We start from the raw sequence: 13,142 nt of genomic DNA on the forward strand, positions 1-13,142 counted from the left end.
TTGTTCCAACGAAAGGGGGGGCTGGCTCCCTTCATCCCCCTGCCTACGTCCCTGGTGTCAGAGTACAAGATACTAACCGCAATGCCTGACACTGATAATTTTCGTAGGTGCTTAATATTAGCTGTGTTAGTGTCCAGAAAGATATTGTACTCTAGTGTACCGTGATGGGGAACCAAGTGGGAACACCTTCTATATTACCACTGGGTCTAGATAACAGTTAACTATCAATATTAGCTGTGTTAGTGTCCAGTAAGATATTATACTCTAGTGTACCGTGATGGGGAACCAAGTGGGAACTCCTTCTATATTACCACTGGGTCTAAATAACAGTTAACTATCAATATTTGTATTATGGTACGAGTGGATAGAAGCACGTTGAGTCAATGCGATGCCGCAAGGTTGACTTCTAAATGAGAACTACTAACTGTTCGTTTTCGAGCCCAAAAAGTTTTTGAGCATCAGAGCTAAACCTGAAGTGCATCAAGCAATACCACAGTCATCAAAACCTTGAAAAGCAGGGCTTGTATATTTGAGCTTGTTTCAGTTTTCAAGTACGGATTGATAGCATAGATAGGTCAAGTGGATGGACACTTCCCGCCATCTTCGTTGGTATAGTTACCTATGTCAGAGAGAGCCTTGATGCAAGCTTCGACTTGGTATTTCTGTGAGCCTGATAACCATGAACACTGTGACACGCGGAATGCACTACGAAGCAACTTGACGAACACTGGTTGGCGGGACTGGAGAAAAGGATAAGAGAAAACATCAAAAAGATTGCTTTAAGGTGGCTCCATATAGTTTTTGTACGCGCGCGCGTGAGGTTGTGCACGAGCATGCGCAGAACCAGAACTTGAAGAATTTTTATTTTGATAACGTCATGAAAATATCGTTCGCACGTTCGCACGCGTTATCGTTTTTTTGAAATAACTCAAAAACTAGACGGTAAAATGCCTTCAAAATTCTATGTTCTTTTTATCGCTTAAAGGTTCGGAACAGTAGAATTTTTTTATTCAGCAAATTCAAGATTTCGCATTATTTGAAATTCTGTATTACCGAATGCTTTAGCTATGTGTAGAAAGTAAATGTAGTACGGCTGTGAAAAGTCGCTACCGCTCACGGTACGGTATCGTGATGTTTTCTAAAAATTTGATTGCCTGATTTTTTTTCTCTCGCAATGTCATTGGACTTGCAGTGTTGTGACCTTGGAGTCACTGTGTCCGCGCCGAACATATAGTACCTTGATAGTAGTGCTTGTGTCAGAGAAAGGCGAGTTGAAGAAGAAAGTAATAAGGTTCATGATGGTCTCTGTGACGTATTTCTCTAACATGAGGTCTACATGGAACCTGTCCACAGTATTGCACACCTGAATAATCAATCAGAGAACACAAAAGATTAAAATATATTTAATTTACTCGGGATACCTGTGTTGTGGACGATAAAGTTTTAATGAAAAAAAATAGAGAACGCGCGCGCGTGCTGTTTTCCGTTATAAAGCCGGCGAGAATTGGCAGAACACGAGAGGTGGTAAAAGAAGCATGACGCGTAGCAGAATAATTGTTAAGTATTGCGCAATTTCTTATAACTCTCCCTTGACTCGAGGGTTTCCTCCGGGTTCTCTGGTTTTCGTTGCTAAATTCCAATTCCATCTGTGAACAAGCCGTGCCCTGACTTTGATCAGCCCAGGCGAGATTCGAACCCATGACATTCCAACCACTGAGTTACTGAAACTCATAGTAGTGTGCGAGGTCTAGATGGTACCTAATAAATCCTAGAGGTTTTTTCAGGGTTTTAATAAAATTTGATAGACTTTTTAAAAGATGGGGTCTTACCCTTGCCTCCTTGCAGCCATTCCAAGTGTCGTCACGCCACGCACTAACCCGTTTGTGGGGCTTTGCGTGACGACACTAGAACAACGGCGATGGAGGCGAGTCTTACCCTTGCCATGTCGACGAGAAAGTCTTCGAATAACGTCCATATATGGTTGCTGGTGTATATTTCTTTCATCTCGACTTCTGTGTCCACGTAACAGTGGTTGAGAAAATTCACGTACGCATTCTTCACCTAAAACAATCATGAACCACGAACAGTATTAGTAGGGACAAGGATTGTTGAAATACTGTGTTGTATAGTGTGTAGGGTTGTGGTGGTGTGGAGTTATCTGGTGTGTTGTGATCTGGTGTATTTGGTGTTGAGCGGTGTAGAATAAAGAGGTGTGGTGTACTATGGGATGACTTGTGTGGTGTGATGTGATGTGGTGTGGTGTGGTGTGTGTGGTGTGATGTGGTGTGATGTGGTGTGGTGTGGTGTGGTGTGTTGTGATATGGTGTGATGTGGTGTGGTGGAATCTAGTATAGAGGTTGTGAAATGAAGATATGTCTTACCTCTGATATACAATCCCGATGCGTGACAACCCTAACGATATCATCAAGAGGCAGAAGACTATGACACTTGATCTCAGTGTACACATTCTTGCCCTCAGTACAACACGCTAGCAGCTGTACAAGGTTGATGTGGTAGAGAAGTGAGCCAGCTTCGTCAAGTCGTTCTCGTTCTGACTGCATCATCTCGATCAGGTTATTGAAGGCTTGAGATTCGCTGTAGAATACCAGCACGTCTTCACCGACATTCACCAACTGAATACAAGGACAGACAGACAATATATTATACCTATACATGACCAGGATGGTAGGCCAAGAGACATCAAATAGCCATTTGCTTCAAACTCTCATGATGGTCGTAATGGTTCCTTACGATAATTGGTCCTTCACAAGGTGGTCCCTCCCTACCCCTTATGAAGATTGCTCCTTACGATAAGTGGTCCTTAGCTCTACTCCTTAATTGTGAAGGTTGGTCCCTTACAACACGTGGCTCTTTACAAAGTGGTTCTTTAAGAGGGACATTTTCTTACAAATAGTAGGCCCTTGCTAAGGATGGTCCCTCCTGAGAAGTGGACCTTTTGTGAGATGGTCCCTTAGAGGATTTTGTCAACTAATACAATAGGGGAAGTGGACCAATTCTGTTAAGCCTAAGTACATTATTCAAAACCTAAAGACAAAATGATACGTTCAATCAAAGAAACACAACAAACCTCTGCCATGACAATGTCTTGTGTTTTACGTATGGACTGTCCTTCAGCCTTGACAAGAGTCTGTAGTAGTTTTAGGTATTCAACATGTCTGCCTCGAGTCTCAATACAGTGTACAATGTGTTGTACAACACGTTCCGTCACCTCGTAACACAGAGCTGAGTTATCCATGAAGATATGACGTAATGTCTGAGCCTCTTGTAGCTACGACAGACAGCATAAAATACACTTGAGACTTTATCACGAGACGATTTGCAACGACGATTTCTCGAGCGAAAATTGTTCTCGTGTAACATGGCGCGCTGTTACAGCGATATTTTGTTGCGGCAACATGTTGTGGTTTTTTGAACGACCTTCAAAACTCAGTGACATTGTTGCCATTGATATGTGTTGCCGCGCGCGCCATGTTACACGAAGCAAACTTTTAACGCAACGATGTTACGCAAAAAATTGTCTCGTGTAACATCAATCTCGTACCCAGAAAACTTCCGGAAAACTGCGCATGCGCCAAAAATGGATTATGCCAGAGCCCTCGTTCTTCGCCGCAGGCCAAAAGAAATGTAGGCTCTGGGTACGAGATTGGTGTAACATCACCTTGTGCTGCGTCACAAGTTGCGCGTATTAAAAGCTCGCGCGCAATAAATTCTATCTGTTGAAAAGAGCAGAGACAGCTCGTACTTCCTGCAACAAAGAATATTTGCCTACAAAATTGGCAAAGTACTTAAAATTTAGAAAATGTTCAGTTTACGGAAACGTGCTACCCCTGGAGACTTTTGAAATAAGAACGTGGATATATTTGTTTTTTGGAGGTGACGCCCCTCTTCCACCACCTAGGCCCTCCCTGGTAAAGGTGTTGTGTTATGTTGTATTACTCACCCCTGGTGTAAGGAACAGGTCCAAGTGTTTGTGCAGTAGTGACTGATTCTGTTGGTTGCCGAGACAAAAGTTTTGCAGGAACTCGTGCGCAAGGACCATGATTTCTTCCATCCGGATGTCTTCATTCTGGAATGAAATAATATTGAGCTATTTTTTTCCTTTCTTTTAAGCCTGGCTTTCAGTTGCGTGAGTCGGAAACAGCTTATCGGAGTCAGACCCGCGTCAAAAGAGTAATCGGAAACATCGTAAGATTCCCTTTTGCTTGGCTCGTGCTTTTAAGCTTAAAAGCTATATATGTGCGGTTTTCGCTTTCCACTTCACGACTAAACTGCTTCAGATTCCAAGTGAATGAGCCAGGCTTTACGCTCTGCATCATCTAGGCCATCATCTATGTCAGAAGCATTCAATCGAGTTAGTTATTTAGCTTTTTTTCTGTTCTCTTTACCTTTGCGTAAGGGATCTGCAGTAACTCTAACACAACAGTATGCGCACCCATGTTGCGCAGTAGTCTTTGTTCGTGTTTTCGATTCTTCTTGGAGTCGCCCGGACCGTACGATATACACAGTTGACTCAGACGCTGTAGAATCTGTTTAAAAACCGCAAAAATCATTATCAGTGATAATCAGTGTTGAGAGAAGATTTCTTGACCATTTGAGATTCACTTCATCCCACAAGACAAGGAGCCAAGTTTGTTTGGTTCTACTTACAGCTTCGACTTTCTTGTAATTTTTAAGGGTCATGGATTCTGAGTGTTCCACTTCGAGTTCAAGCGAGCTGTCACTTGGGATTCTTCTTCGAAAAGCCTGTAAAGTGTCAGAGAAATAATTAGAACAAGCCATTTGAATGTTTTTTGAAAGCCATTTCAGTGCTTGTGGATAACCAAGAAGTCCATTTAAAAAGCATTTGAATGCCTTTTAAAACTGATGTGTCTCAACTGGAAAGAACAAGGATATAATAGAAGCCTTTGCGCAAACCCGGAAGCCATTTCAATGCACATCGATTATCGTAAGCCCTTTCCTTGCTTGTGGATGTCTTGCAAAATCATTTCAGTGCTCCACAATGAACAAAAATATAGGTGTATGTTTGATTGCTTCATTTTATAGCGAAAAAAAGTATTTTTACTCTACTACAGCACTAGTCTCCTACGCACCTGACAGCCGTTATTAGTGTCGTCACGCAACGCTCACTCCCTTAACTTAGGCGAGCGAGCGTTACGTAACGACACTAATACTGTAGAGGCTGCGTAGGGGACTACTACAGCACTAGTGTTATTCAAATTAACTTGAATGTCATTCTTACCTCATCAGAATCACTGTCTTCTCTTCCATTTTTATCACTATCTTGGTTCACTGCCTCCTTCTTAATGATCCCCTCATCTGCTCCTTCCTTTTTCTTATCCTTCTTCTTTTCCTTTTTCTTCTTGTCTTTCCCCGATGAAGCTGACACGGAATCCTTCTTACTCTTGTACACCCACAGCTCAGACTTCTCAACCAACAGCCGCAGTTCGTCCAAGTCTGTTTTGATCTGCTTGTAGTTCTCGACATCACTATTGGATACTAACAGTTGAACCTGGATAGAAAAATGTACATTGAGGATACCTGTGGCTAACAAGATGAGTAGGAATGGTGCCAAATCTCGAGGCCTCAAAGTGGCGAAAAAAACTTTTTTTTTTCACAACCAGGGTTAATTTTGGTATTCTCCAAGAAACAAATGACTCTGGGAGAATCCCAAAACCGGAAATTGTTTTTATCTCCTGTTTCTAGTAGATTTTAATCTAGTATACAGTTGTATACATGTAGCCAATCAAATAATATATATATACACATATATATCATAGGGATATTTTTTCTAACCGCAGAGCAACAGGAACGTTGGCTCTGGTAAGGAAAATAAGTAGTTTCTTGAAACCTAAGAACCTGACGCAGTGAAGGAAAGGAAAGAATAATGAAGTCTTACCTGTTTGAATGCCTGCAACACTTCTTGTCGTTGACTGAAATGTCTCATGAGAAGCTGTAACGCGCCTGTGACCAGGGGAGGGTAGTCATGCATACAGAGGTACAGAAGAACTCTGAGGAAGGTGCGTCCCCCCTGACCATCAAGGTCAAGGTCAATCTCAGCTGACCCACTAAAAGAAAGAAAAGGAAAGACGTAAAGTTAAACGTTTTGATATTGAAAAAAATTTTCTGCTTGGTGCAATGTTTTCCATCTCAGATCATATGTCATTCTCTCAAGAATAAGATTCTTTGTTTGAGTCGTATGTGTCTTGTGTCATGTGTCATGTGTCTTGTCATGTGCAACCGTTAAACAAGGAAATAATACTCAGGTAATGACATGTGGCCCTAAATGAAAAAGCATTTCGCCCTAGCTAACACTCAAATGGCTTCCAATATTTGTTTCCAATATGTACTTACAGGGAACCACCAAAGATAGCTTCTGCTTGTGCGCTAATGTTTTCCAAGTCGATCCCTTGAGGAAAATAAAGGTAATAAACAGATAACACAATAAACATCGTCTTGTGGTACAAAAATGGGACAAAAACATCTTCAACAAGGACCGTGGAGCTCCCTAAAAAGAAGCGGGGTGGGTTTTTAGGTTTGAAAATATAGCACACTAGTATAGACCTAGCCTCCTCCGCAGGCTACCTCATATATTCTCTGTTGGGACCCCTGTGTTAAAGTTTCCTCGCCACAGGAGGCCAAGGAGCAAAAAGAGTCAAAAAGAAGAGCCAAGGAGACGCCTGTGGAGGCTAGTATAGACCCCTTGAATTGACGGGGAAAAAACACCCAGGAACGCCTGGAATATTTCAGTTTGGAGGATTAACGATATTCAAAGAATATGGTAAACAACGCGAAGGGGCTATAGACCACTCAGTCCCTTCCTCTTCGCGGGGTCCATGATCAACAACAACAATAACAACAACAACGATTAAAAAAAACAACAACAATATCAAAAGTGACGAAGAAAACAGCACAGAAGACAAAACGCGGTCTATTTTGCTTAATTTTCTTAGAAGTTCAATTTAAAAGTCAAGTTCAAATCTACTAGATTTCCTTCTCCTCTTTTCTTTATATTTATATGTTCTTTTTCTATTTTATTATTATTGACTGGCGAACCGAGCTGTTAAGTATTATCAGATCGTCATTAGTATTTATCTTTAGTTTTATTTATAATTATGTATTTTATCGTTTTTTTACATGCAATCTTTAGCCAACTAAGCCGTAATTTGTATCTTGGTTGATAGAAAAATGTTTATACAAGAATAGGAAAATCCAGACTCAATCAAGCTCTCCCCCCCCCCCCCACCCCCACCCCCATCCCAAAGGGCTAACACAAAGCTTGCTCGTACACCAAGGGAGTTTCATGAACAACAGGGAGTTTCAAGTCTAGGAATTAATATTCTTAGTATTTGGTCGTGGCCAATTCAATTTTTAAAAAAGTCAAAGAAAAGAAATCCAACGTTATATATTTTACAAAGATACGACACAGCTCACAATCACTATAAGCCACTCCGAGGTTGAGGAAAAACTAGGCCGAGTAGGCATTGCAGTGCACTCTGGGATTGTTTTGAGGACGAAATTGTCGCCATCTTGGAAATGTTTCCAGTCCCACAATGCACTGCGATGTGTTTTTTTTCCTCAACCTCGGCATGGCTTATAAAGGCAGAAGCTGTTCCGCTACTTGCCCATTTAGATATCGATTTTAAAGTTTTTATAAAATATTTAAAGTTTTTAATGAGTGTATAACTCGCACATACAGGTGTGTGGAGCGAGGAAGTGTGGTACCCCAGCCTCATCGATTTTACACCGCTTTTTCTTTCCTGGAACAGAATCTATCGTTAGTCGTATCAAAACCAAGGTTAAATGTTATTATAGATATCCTTTTATAATGATATGTTGGAGCTAGTATGCAGTAGATTATATGAATGGTTACTTAGTATGATAGGAGATGCTGGATTTATGATACATGTCCAGATTTTAGATTGGGGTTTAACGTTCAGTTTATATGCTAGAATGATTCGAGGTTTAACATTTTAAAGTTAACAATAAACAACAGCAATAAAAAAATGAATATATGAAATAATACGATAATAGGCTGGTAATTAGGATAACTAGGTAGGTACGTATGGGGTAGTAAGGTGGGTAGGTAGGTAGGTAGGTAGGTAGGTAGGTAGGTAGGTAGGTAGGTAGGTAGGTAGGTAGGTAGGTAGGTAGGTAAGCAGTTGGGTAGGTGTATAGGTTGGTGGGTAGGTAGGTAAGCAGTTGGGTAGATGTATAGATGGGTAGGTTGGTAGGTAGGTAAGCTGTTTGGTAGGTGTATAGGTGGATGCATAAGTAATTAGGTAGGAGGGTATGTAGACTATTGAGTGGATAGGTGGGTAATTGGGTGGGTATAGGTGGGTAAGTACTGAGGTATATAGGTATGGACCAGCAGGTAGGTAATAACGTTGTGAGAGATAAGGTGTGATACTAGGTTACTGTTTCCTTACCTGTATCGCCATCGACTTCACCCATGTTAGCATTACTCTCGTCAAAATCCTTCTTGAATATCGTCAACAGACTTGAAATACGGTAATCAAGTCTCACATTCATTATAAACTCCAGAATCTCAATCACTTTTAGTTTAGTTTCCATGACAACATGGTCAGTTTCACCCTCAACTTTGGGTCCTGATTCACTCTGCTTAATAAGCCCCCATGGATCAAGACTCCCTCCAAACGCCACCCTGGTCATTGCGGCCCCTAGGCTATGAATGCTCTTGGTGACATCCATTTTGTTGGCATTTTCTGAAATCACACAACAAAGAACCATAGAAATAAAAACGAATTATTCAATCTTAATACAGTAAAAAATGGTCAGCCACAATTGGGAGAACTGTGAAACACATATGGTACGAACGTGACGTGTCGAGGGGGACCATGACCGTCACGTATCCGAGTAAGTAGAATAAAAAAATATCGTCATTTTGTACCGTGTCCATGCCCTATGGTGTGACGGTACTATTCTAATTAAATAACCTATGATTTCGCGCTGTGCGATTGGTTCAATAGAGGCTGTTAACTTCGTACAGTGTCTGTAAGTAGACCTCTTTAAATGTTTTCCCATTTCACAGCACGTGTCATTCTCTTGTGAATTTAATTCGTTTATTGAGTTGTATCCATATTCATGTTTCTTCGCATGCACAACCGTTAAACAAAGAAATGACACTCTAGGGAATGACACGTGATCTGAAATGAGAAAACAATAAGCCCAAGGTAAAGAGAGCTAAGGTTCAATCTGATGATTAAAAAAACTCTTAATTTAAGATATGTTATTAATATTCTAATAATTAATATTAATAATAATATTATCTATTAAGAAAACTAGTTGTAAAAGACGTTTCGCTGTCATCTCGACAAAATCATCAGGTGTAATGAAAACTGTAAACTCTACTATGTAAATATAGCTAAAGGAAGTGTGAAAGCTATAGCTATATTTACATATAGTAGAGTCTACAGTTTCAATAGACCTGATGATATTGTCAAGATGACAGCGAAACTTTGTCTTTTACAACAAGTTTCCTTACTAAATCATATACCTAAAAGTACCTTTATCAAGTTTTCAAATAATAATATTATTATTAGTATTCTAAAGCACTGACCATCACTCTTCGCGGAAGATTGTTGTATTCCTGCGAAGCCTCTTTGCTCACAGTCCAGGATAGACAAGAGTGTCTGAGTGAGCCGTAGCAGGTCACTGAATCCATAGAAACCAAAGTAGATAAGATTCCTGGCAATCTGGACAACCTAGAAAGACAACATAACCTTGGGATTAGTCAAATTATGTCACAAAGTACTCATCTAACTGGATCTGTTATTCTTGAAATTAGTAATAATGATAATGATAATAATAATAATAATAATATCTTTATTTATTTATATAGCCTTATTTCCATAAAAAGCTCAATAGTGCTCAACAATTATAAAAAAAATAAATGAATGAAAATTTTACAATTATGTATCACTAACGTATTGAAATAAAGAAATACCTATCCTAAATATATATTTATATATTCATATATCTAAATTAAAGGCTTTCCCATCCAGCCATTCATTCGTTTCTGTATTCCTTTATTTTATTTGCTCAATTTACTTTTGTTCTTTTGATCGACTTTCCGTTAGTTTGTCTGTTCGTCCGTTTATCCCTTTATCAATAGACCTCCTCGGCTCTGACGTAATGTTTTCCCATTTCAGACCACGTGTCATTCCCTAGAGTATCATTTCTTTGCACTCGGTTGCACATGAGAAGACACATGAATATGGATACAACTCAAACAAAGAATATTATTCTCACGTGGTCTGAAATGGGACAACATTACGCTCGAGCGCTTTAGAGCCGAGGAGGTCAATAGCGCAGCGCAACCGTGACGTCATAAAAACGAAGACAAAGGCGAAATTCGGACAAACAAACTTACAAGTTTACTTTCAGCAGATAATTTTCACAGTCGATCGCAGTTGATCTTAGTTTACATGGGTTATTATTGTAACTTTAAGTAAAAATAATAAAATCGGTTCGTATAATCCTCGTAGCGGTTAAACAGAATGCAATGTTTGTCCGAATCTTTAAGCTATTTTTAGAATCAGTGCGCTGCGCTATCCTTATTTCGTATAATTATTCCGCATCCCTCTAACTATCTATCCACCCATTCATTATCATCCACGGACTCATCCCTTTCATCCCCTTCATCCATTTATCCATCAATCTTTTTAGTTTCTAATTTATACCATCCAATAAGTTCATCCATCCCATCCCATCCATTCATTGCTTCCATCCATTCATCTATTCACCGATTTACATTTCATCTTGTGCACTCATTCAAAGATCTATCCATTTAAAGCGATTCTGACCTTTTCAAGTTAATACAAATAACACTATGGAGTACTAACAAACCTCGAAGGTGAGTTTATTCTGTTCTTTGTCGTGAAAAGCAAACACATTGCTGCTGATATTGTGTAAGTAGTTCTCAACAAAGTGTATCACGCCTTCAAATCTCTTTCTGATTTCCTCCCGTTCTTCACCTACTGCCTCGTGCTGATCATATCTACGAATATAACATATCAACAGTTAATGATCCCCGTAGAACAGTTTTGGTAAGACCAGACCAATCATATTGCGTATGAGAAAAATTCCCCAATCAAAATTCTAGAAAACATCACGGTCGCGGCAAGGCACGCACGGGAAAAAGGCAGTGCCGTATACGTGCCTTGCCGCGACCGTGATGTTTTCTAGAATTCTGATTGGGGAATTGTTTTCACGCGTAATGTGATTGGTCTGGCAGTGGCGTGACCTTGGCGTGACAGTGTCCACGTCATGTTCATGACGTGTTTCGGGCATTTGATTGGATGGAGAGGCGTATATCCCTTGCCGTGTCACGTCCGTGTTCGTGCCGTGAGCTTTTCAGTCATACGAAAACTGAACCAACTTTGGTGTAGAAGTAGTACACTCGCCTCTCACCTCTGGGGTCTCGGGTTTGATTCCATCACACGTGAGTAGAGTTTGTGAGGTCTCTCCCTTTTTTTCCGGTTTTCTTCCCTCCTCAAAAAAACCTTGCACTGAGAGATTGGCAACGACAATTGATGCAGTGTAACATGCCACGTACAACAATTTTTGGATTTGGCAACACGTTGCAAGATTTTGAAGCTGAATCAAAAACTTGCAACGCAGAATTGCGAATTTTTTGTAAGCTGATTCGTGTAACAGCTTCATCAACGATTTTGCGCGCAACGCATATCCAAAATGCAGTTCAATACAATCATAGAAGCGAGACTCGTGACTCGTGTATTAAAAATCGATGAGTCATATCGCGAAAAATGGTCGTTGCGAATCGTGTCGCGTAACATCAGCTTTACACACTAAATTCCGATTCGATTTGTGGGTCAGCTGTGTCCTGATTTGTGACAACGTCAAGTTCACGGTAATCATAGAAATCTGCTCAAAATTAATACTCACACGTCAATAGTCATTTCAGTTGGTATTTCAGTCCATAACCGAGCATATTTGACAGGCGTCACTGGTTCCTGTGGGTCACGATCGATATGCATGTGCAGCATTAACCTACAGAAGGCTGCCCTGAGGTCACACGTGAACTCCTTGTCTGCCATACACCTGAAGGAATTGGAAATAAAGCAATTTTACTTAACTTAAGTCTTCAGACCTTGTTATAAAAACTTGTTATCGCTAGTCACCACATGACCGCAAGTACAGCAGTGGCGCAGCTCAACGGACTCGAACTAAAAGCACGTGACCACACGCCGTTCTCTTGAGAATACGATTCTTTGTTTGAGTTGTATGCATATTTACGTGTCTACTTATACACAACTATTAAACAAAGAAATGATACTCTAGGGAAGGACCCGTGGAATGAAATGGGAAAACATGACTCCCTGGCTACATTCTCAAGTAAATACACCAAATATAGGAATAGTTTACCTGAGAATAAGGTCAACGTCCAGCTGTTTGCTGATGTTATTGATAGCTAAATACTGTCTGTCTAGACACATCTGGGAGAACAGGTTGAGTTGGTACCTGATGAGACAGACACAGAAAACAAGATTCAGACCATTGCACACTTTAGACATATACACAGAGCAAACTGGAAATGGTGCGCAAAGAACGAGGGCCATTGCAGCAAATTGTCTATCGCTTAGGCTTCATAACACAGAGAAAATTATGGTGAGCACAAAACAAGGGCTATTTAGTAAAAGAGGATTTTTCAAGTCCATCGAGAAACCCCAAGACAAGAATGCTACATGTTAGGTAAGACAACTATACAGTATTCTATTGCATACAGTAAGTCTTCAAGTCTTCAAGACAAGAATGTTATATGTTAGGTAAGACACCTATACAGTATTCTATTGCGCACAGTAAGTCTTCAAGTCTTCAAGACAAGAATGTTACATGTTAGGTAAGACAACTATACAGTATTCTATTGCACACAGTAAGTCTTCAAGTCTTCAAGACAAGAATGTTACATGTTAGGTAAGACATCTATACAGTATTCTATTGCGCACAGTAAGTCTTCAAGTCTTCAAGATAAGAATGTTACATGTTAGGTAAGACACCTATACAGTATTCTATTGCGCACAGTAAGTCTTCAAGTCTTCAAGATAAGAATGTTACATGTTAGGTAAGACACCTATACAGTA

The 13,142-nt window shown here is 40.1% G+C and overlaps 1 protein-coding gene across 2 annotated transcripts in view; it reads right to left on the reverse strand.

Moving 5' to 3' along the window:
- LOC116304295 (inositol 1,4,5-trisphosphate-gated calcium channel ITPR1) overlaps positions 1–13,142 on the reverse strand; it is a 48,965-nt gene that overhangs the window by 21,102 nt on the left and 14,721 nt on the right. The window contains exons 19-35 of one of the 2 annotated variants that reach the window (XM_089026093.1): positions 12,427–12,522; positions 11,947–12,102; positions 10,888–11,038; positions 9,599–9,743; positions 8,448–8,744; positions 7,716–7,778; positions 6,373–6,427; positions 5,918–6,086; positions 5,261–5,530; positions 4,669–4,764; positions 4,407–4,547; positions 3,962–4,087; positions 3,089–3,289; positions 2,382–2,633; positions 1,936–2,061; positions 1,238–1,363; positions 620–740 (exon numbers count right to left, since the gene is read on the reverse strand). In XM_089026093.1, the coding sequence (XP_088882219.1) occupies positions 620–740; positions 1,238–1,363; positions 1,936–2,061; positions 2,382–2,633; positions 3,089–3,289; positions 3,962–4,087; positions 4,407–4,547; positions 4,669–4,764; positions 5,261–5,530; positions 5,918–6,086; positions 6,373–6,427; positions 7,716–7,778; positions 8,448–8,744; positions 9,599–9,743; positions 10,888–11,038; positions 11,947–12,102; positions 12,427–12,522 (2,591 nt within the window). The remainder of the gene's footprint in view (positions 1–619; positions 741–1,237; positions 1,364–1,935; positions 2,062–2,381; positions 2,634–3,088; positions 3,290–3,961; positions 4,088–4,406; positions 4,548–4,668; positions 4,765–5,260; positions 5,531–5,917; positions 6,087–6,372; positions 6,428–7,715; positions 7,779–8,447; positions 8,745–9,598; positions 9,744–10,887; positions 11,039–11,946; positions 12,103–12,426; positions 12,523–13,142) is intronic. The other variant, XM_089026094.1, reaches the window with a different exon arrangement.

This window comes from Actinia tenebrosa, unplaced genomic scaffold, assembly GCF_029948245.1.
Source record: "Actinia tenebrosa isolate PJP-AT-01 unplaced genomic scaffold, QUT_ActTen_1.0 PGA_scaffold0__85_contigs__length_37466705, whole genome shotgun sequence".
Lineage (NCBI taxonomy): Eukaryota > Metazoa > Cnidaria > Anthozoa > Actiniaria > Actiniidae > Actinia > Actinia tenebrosa.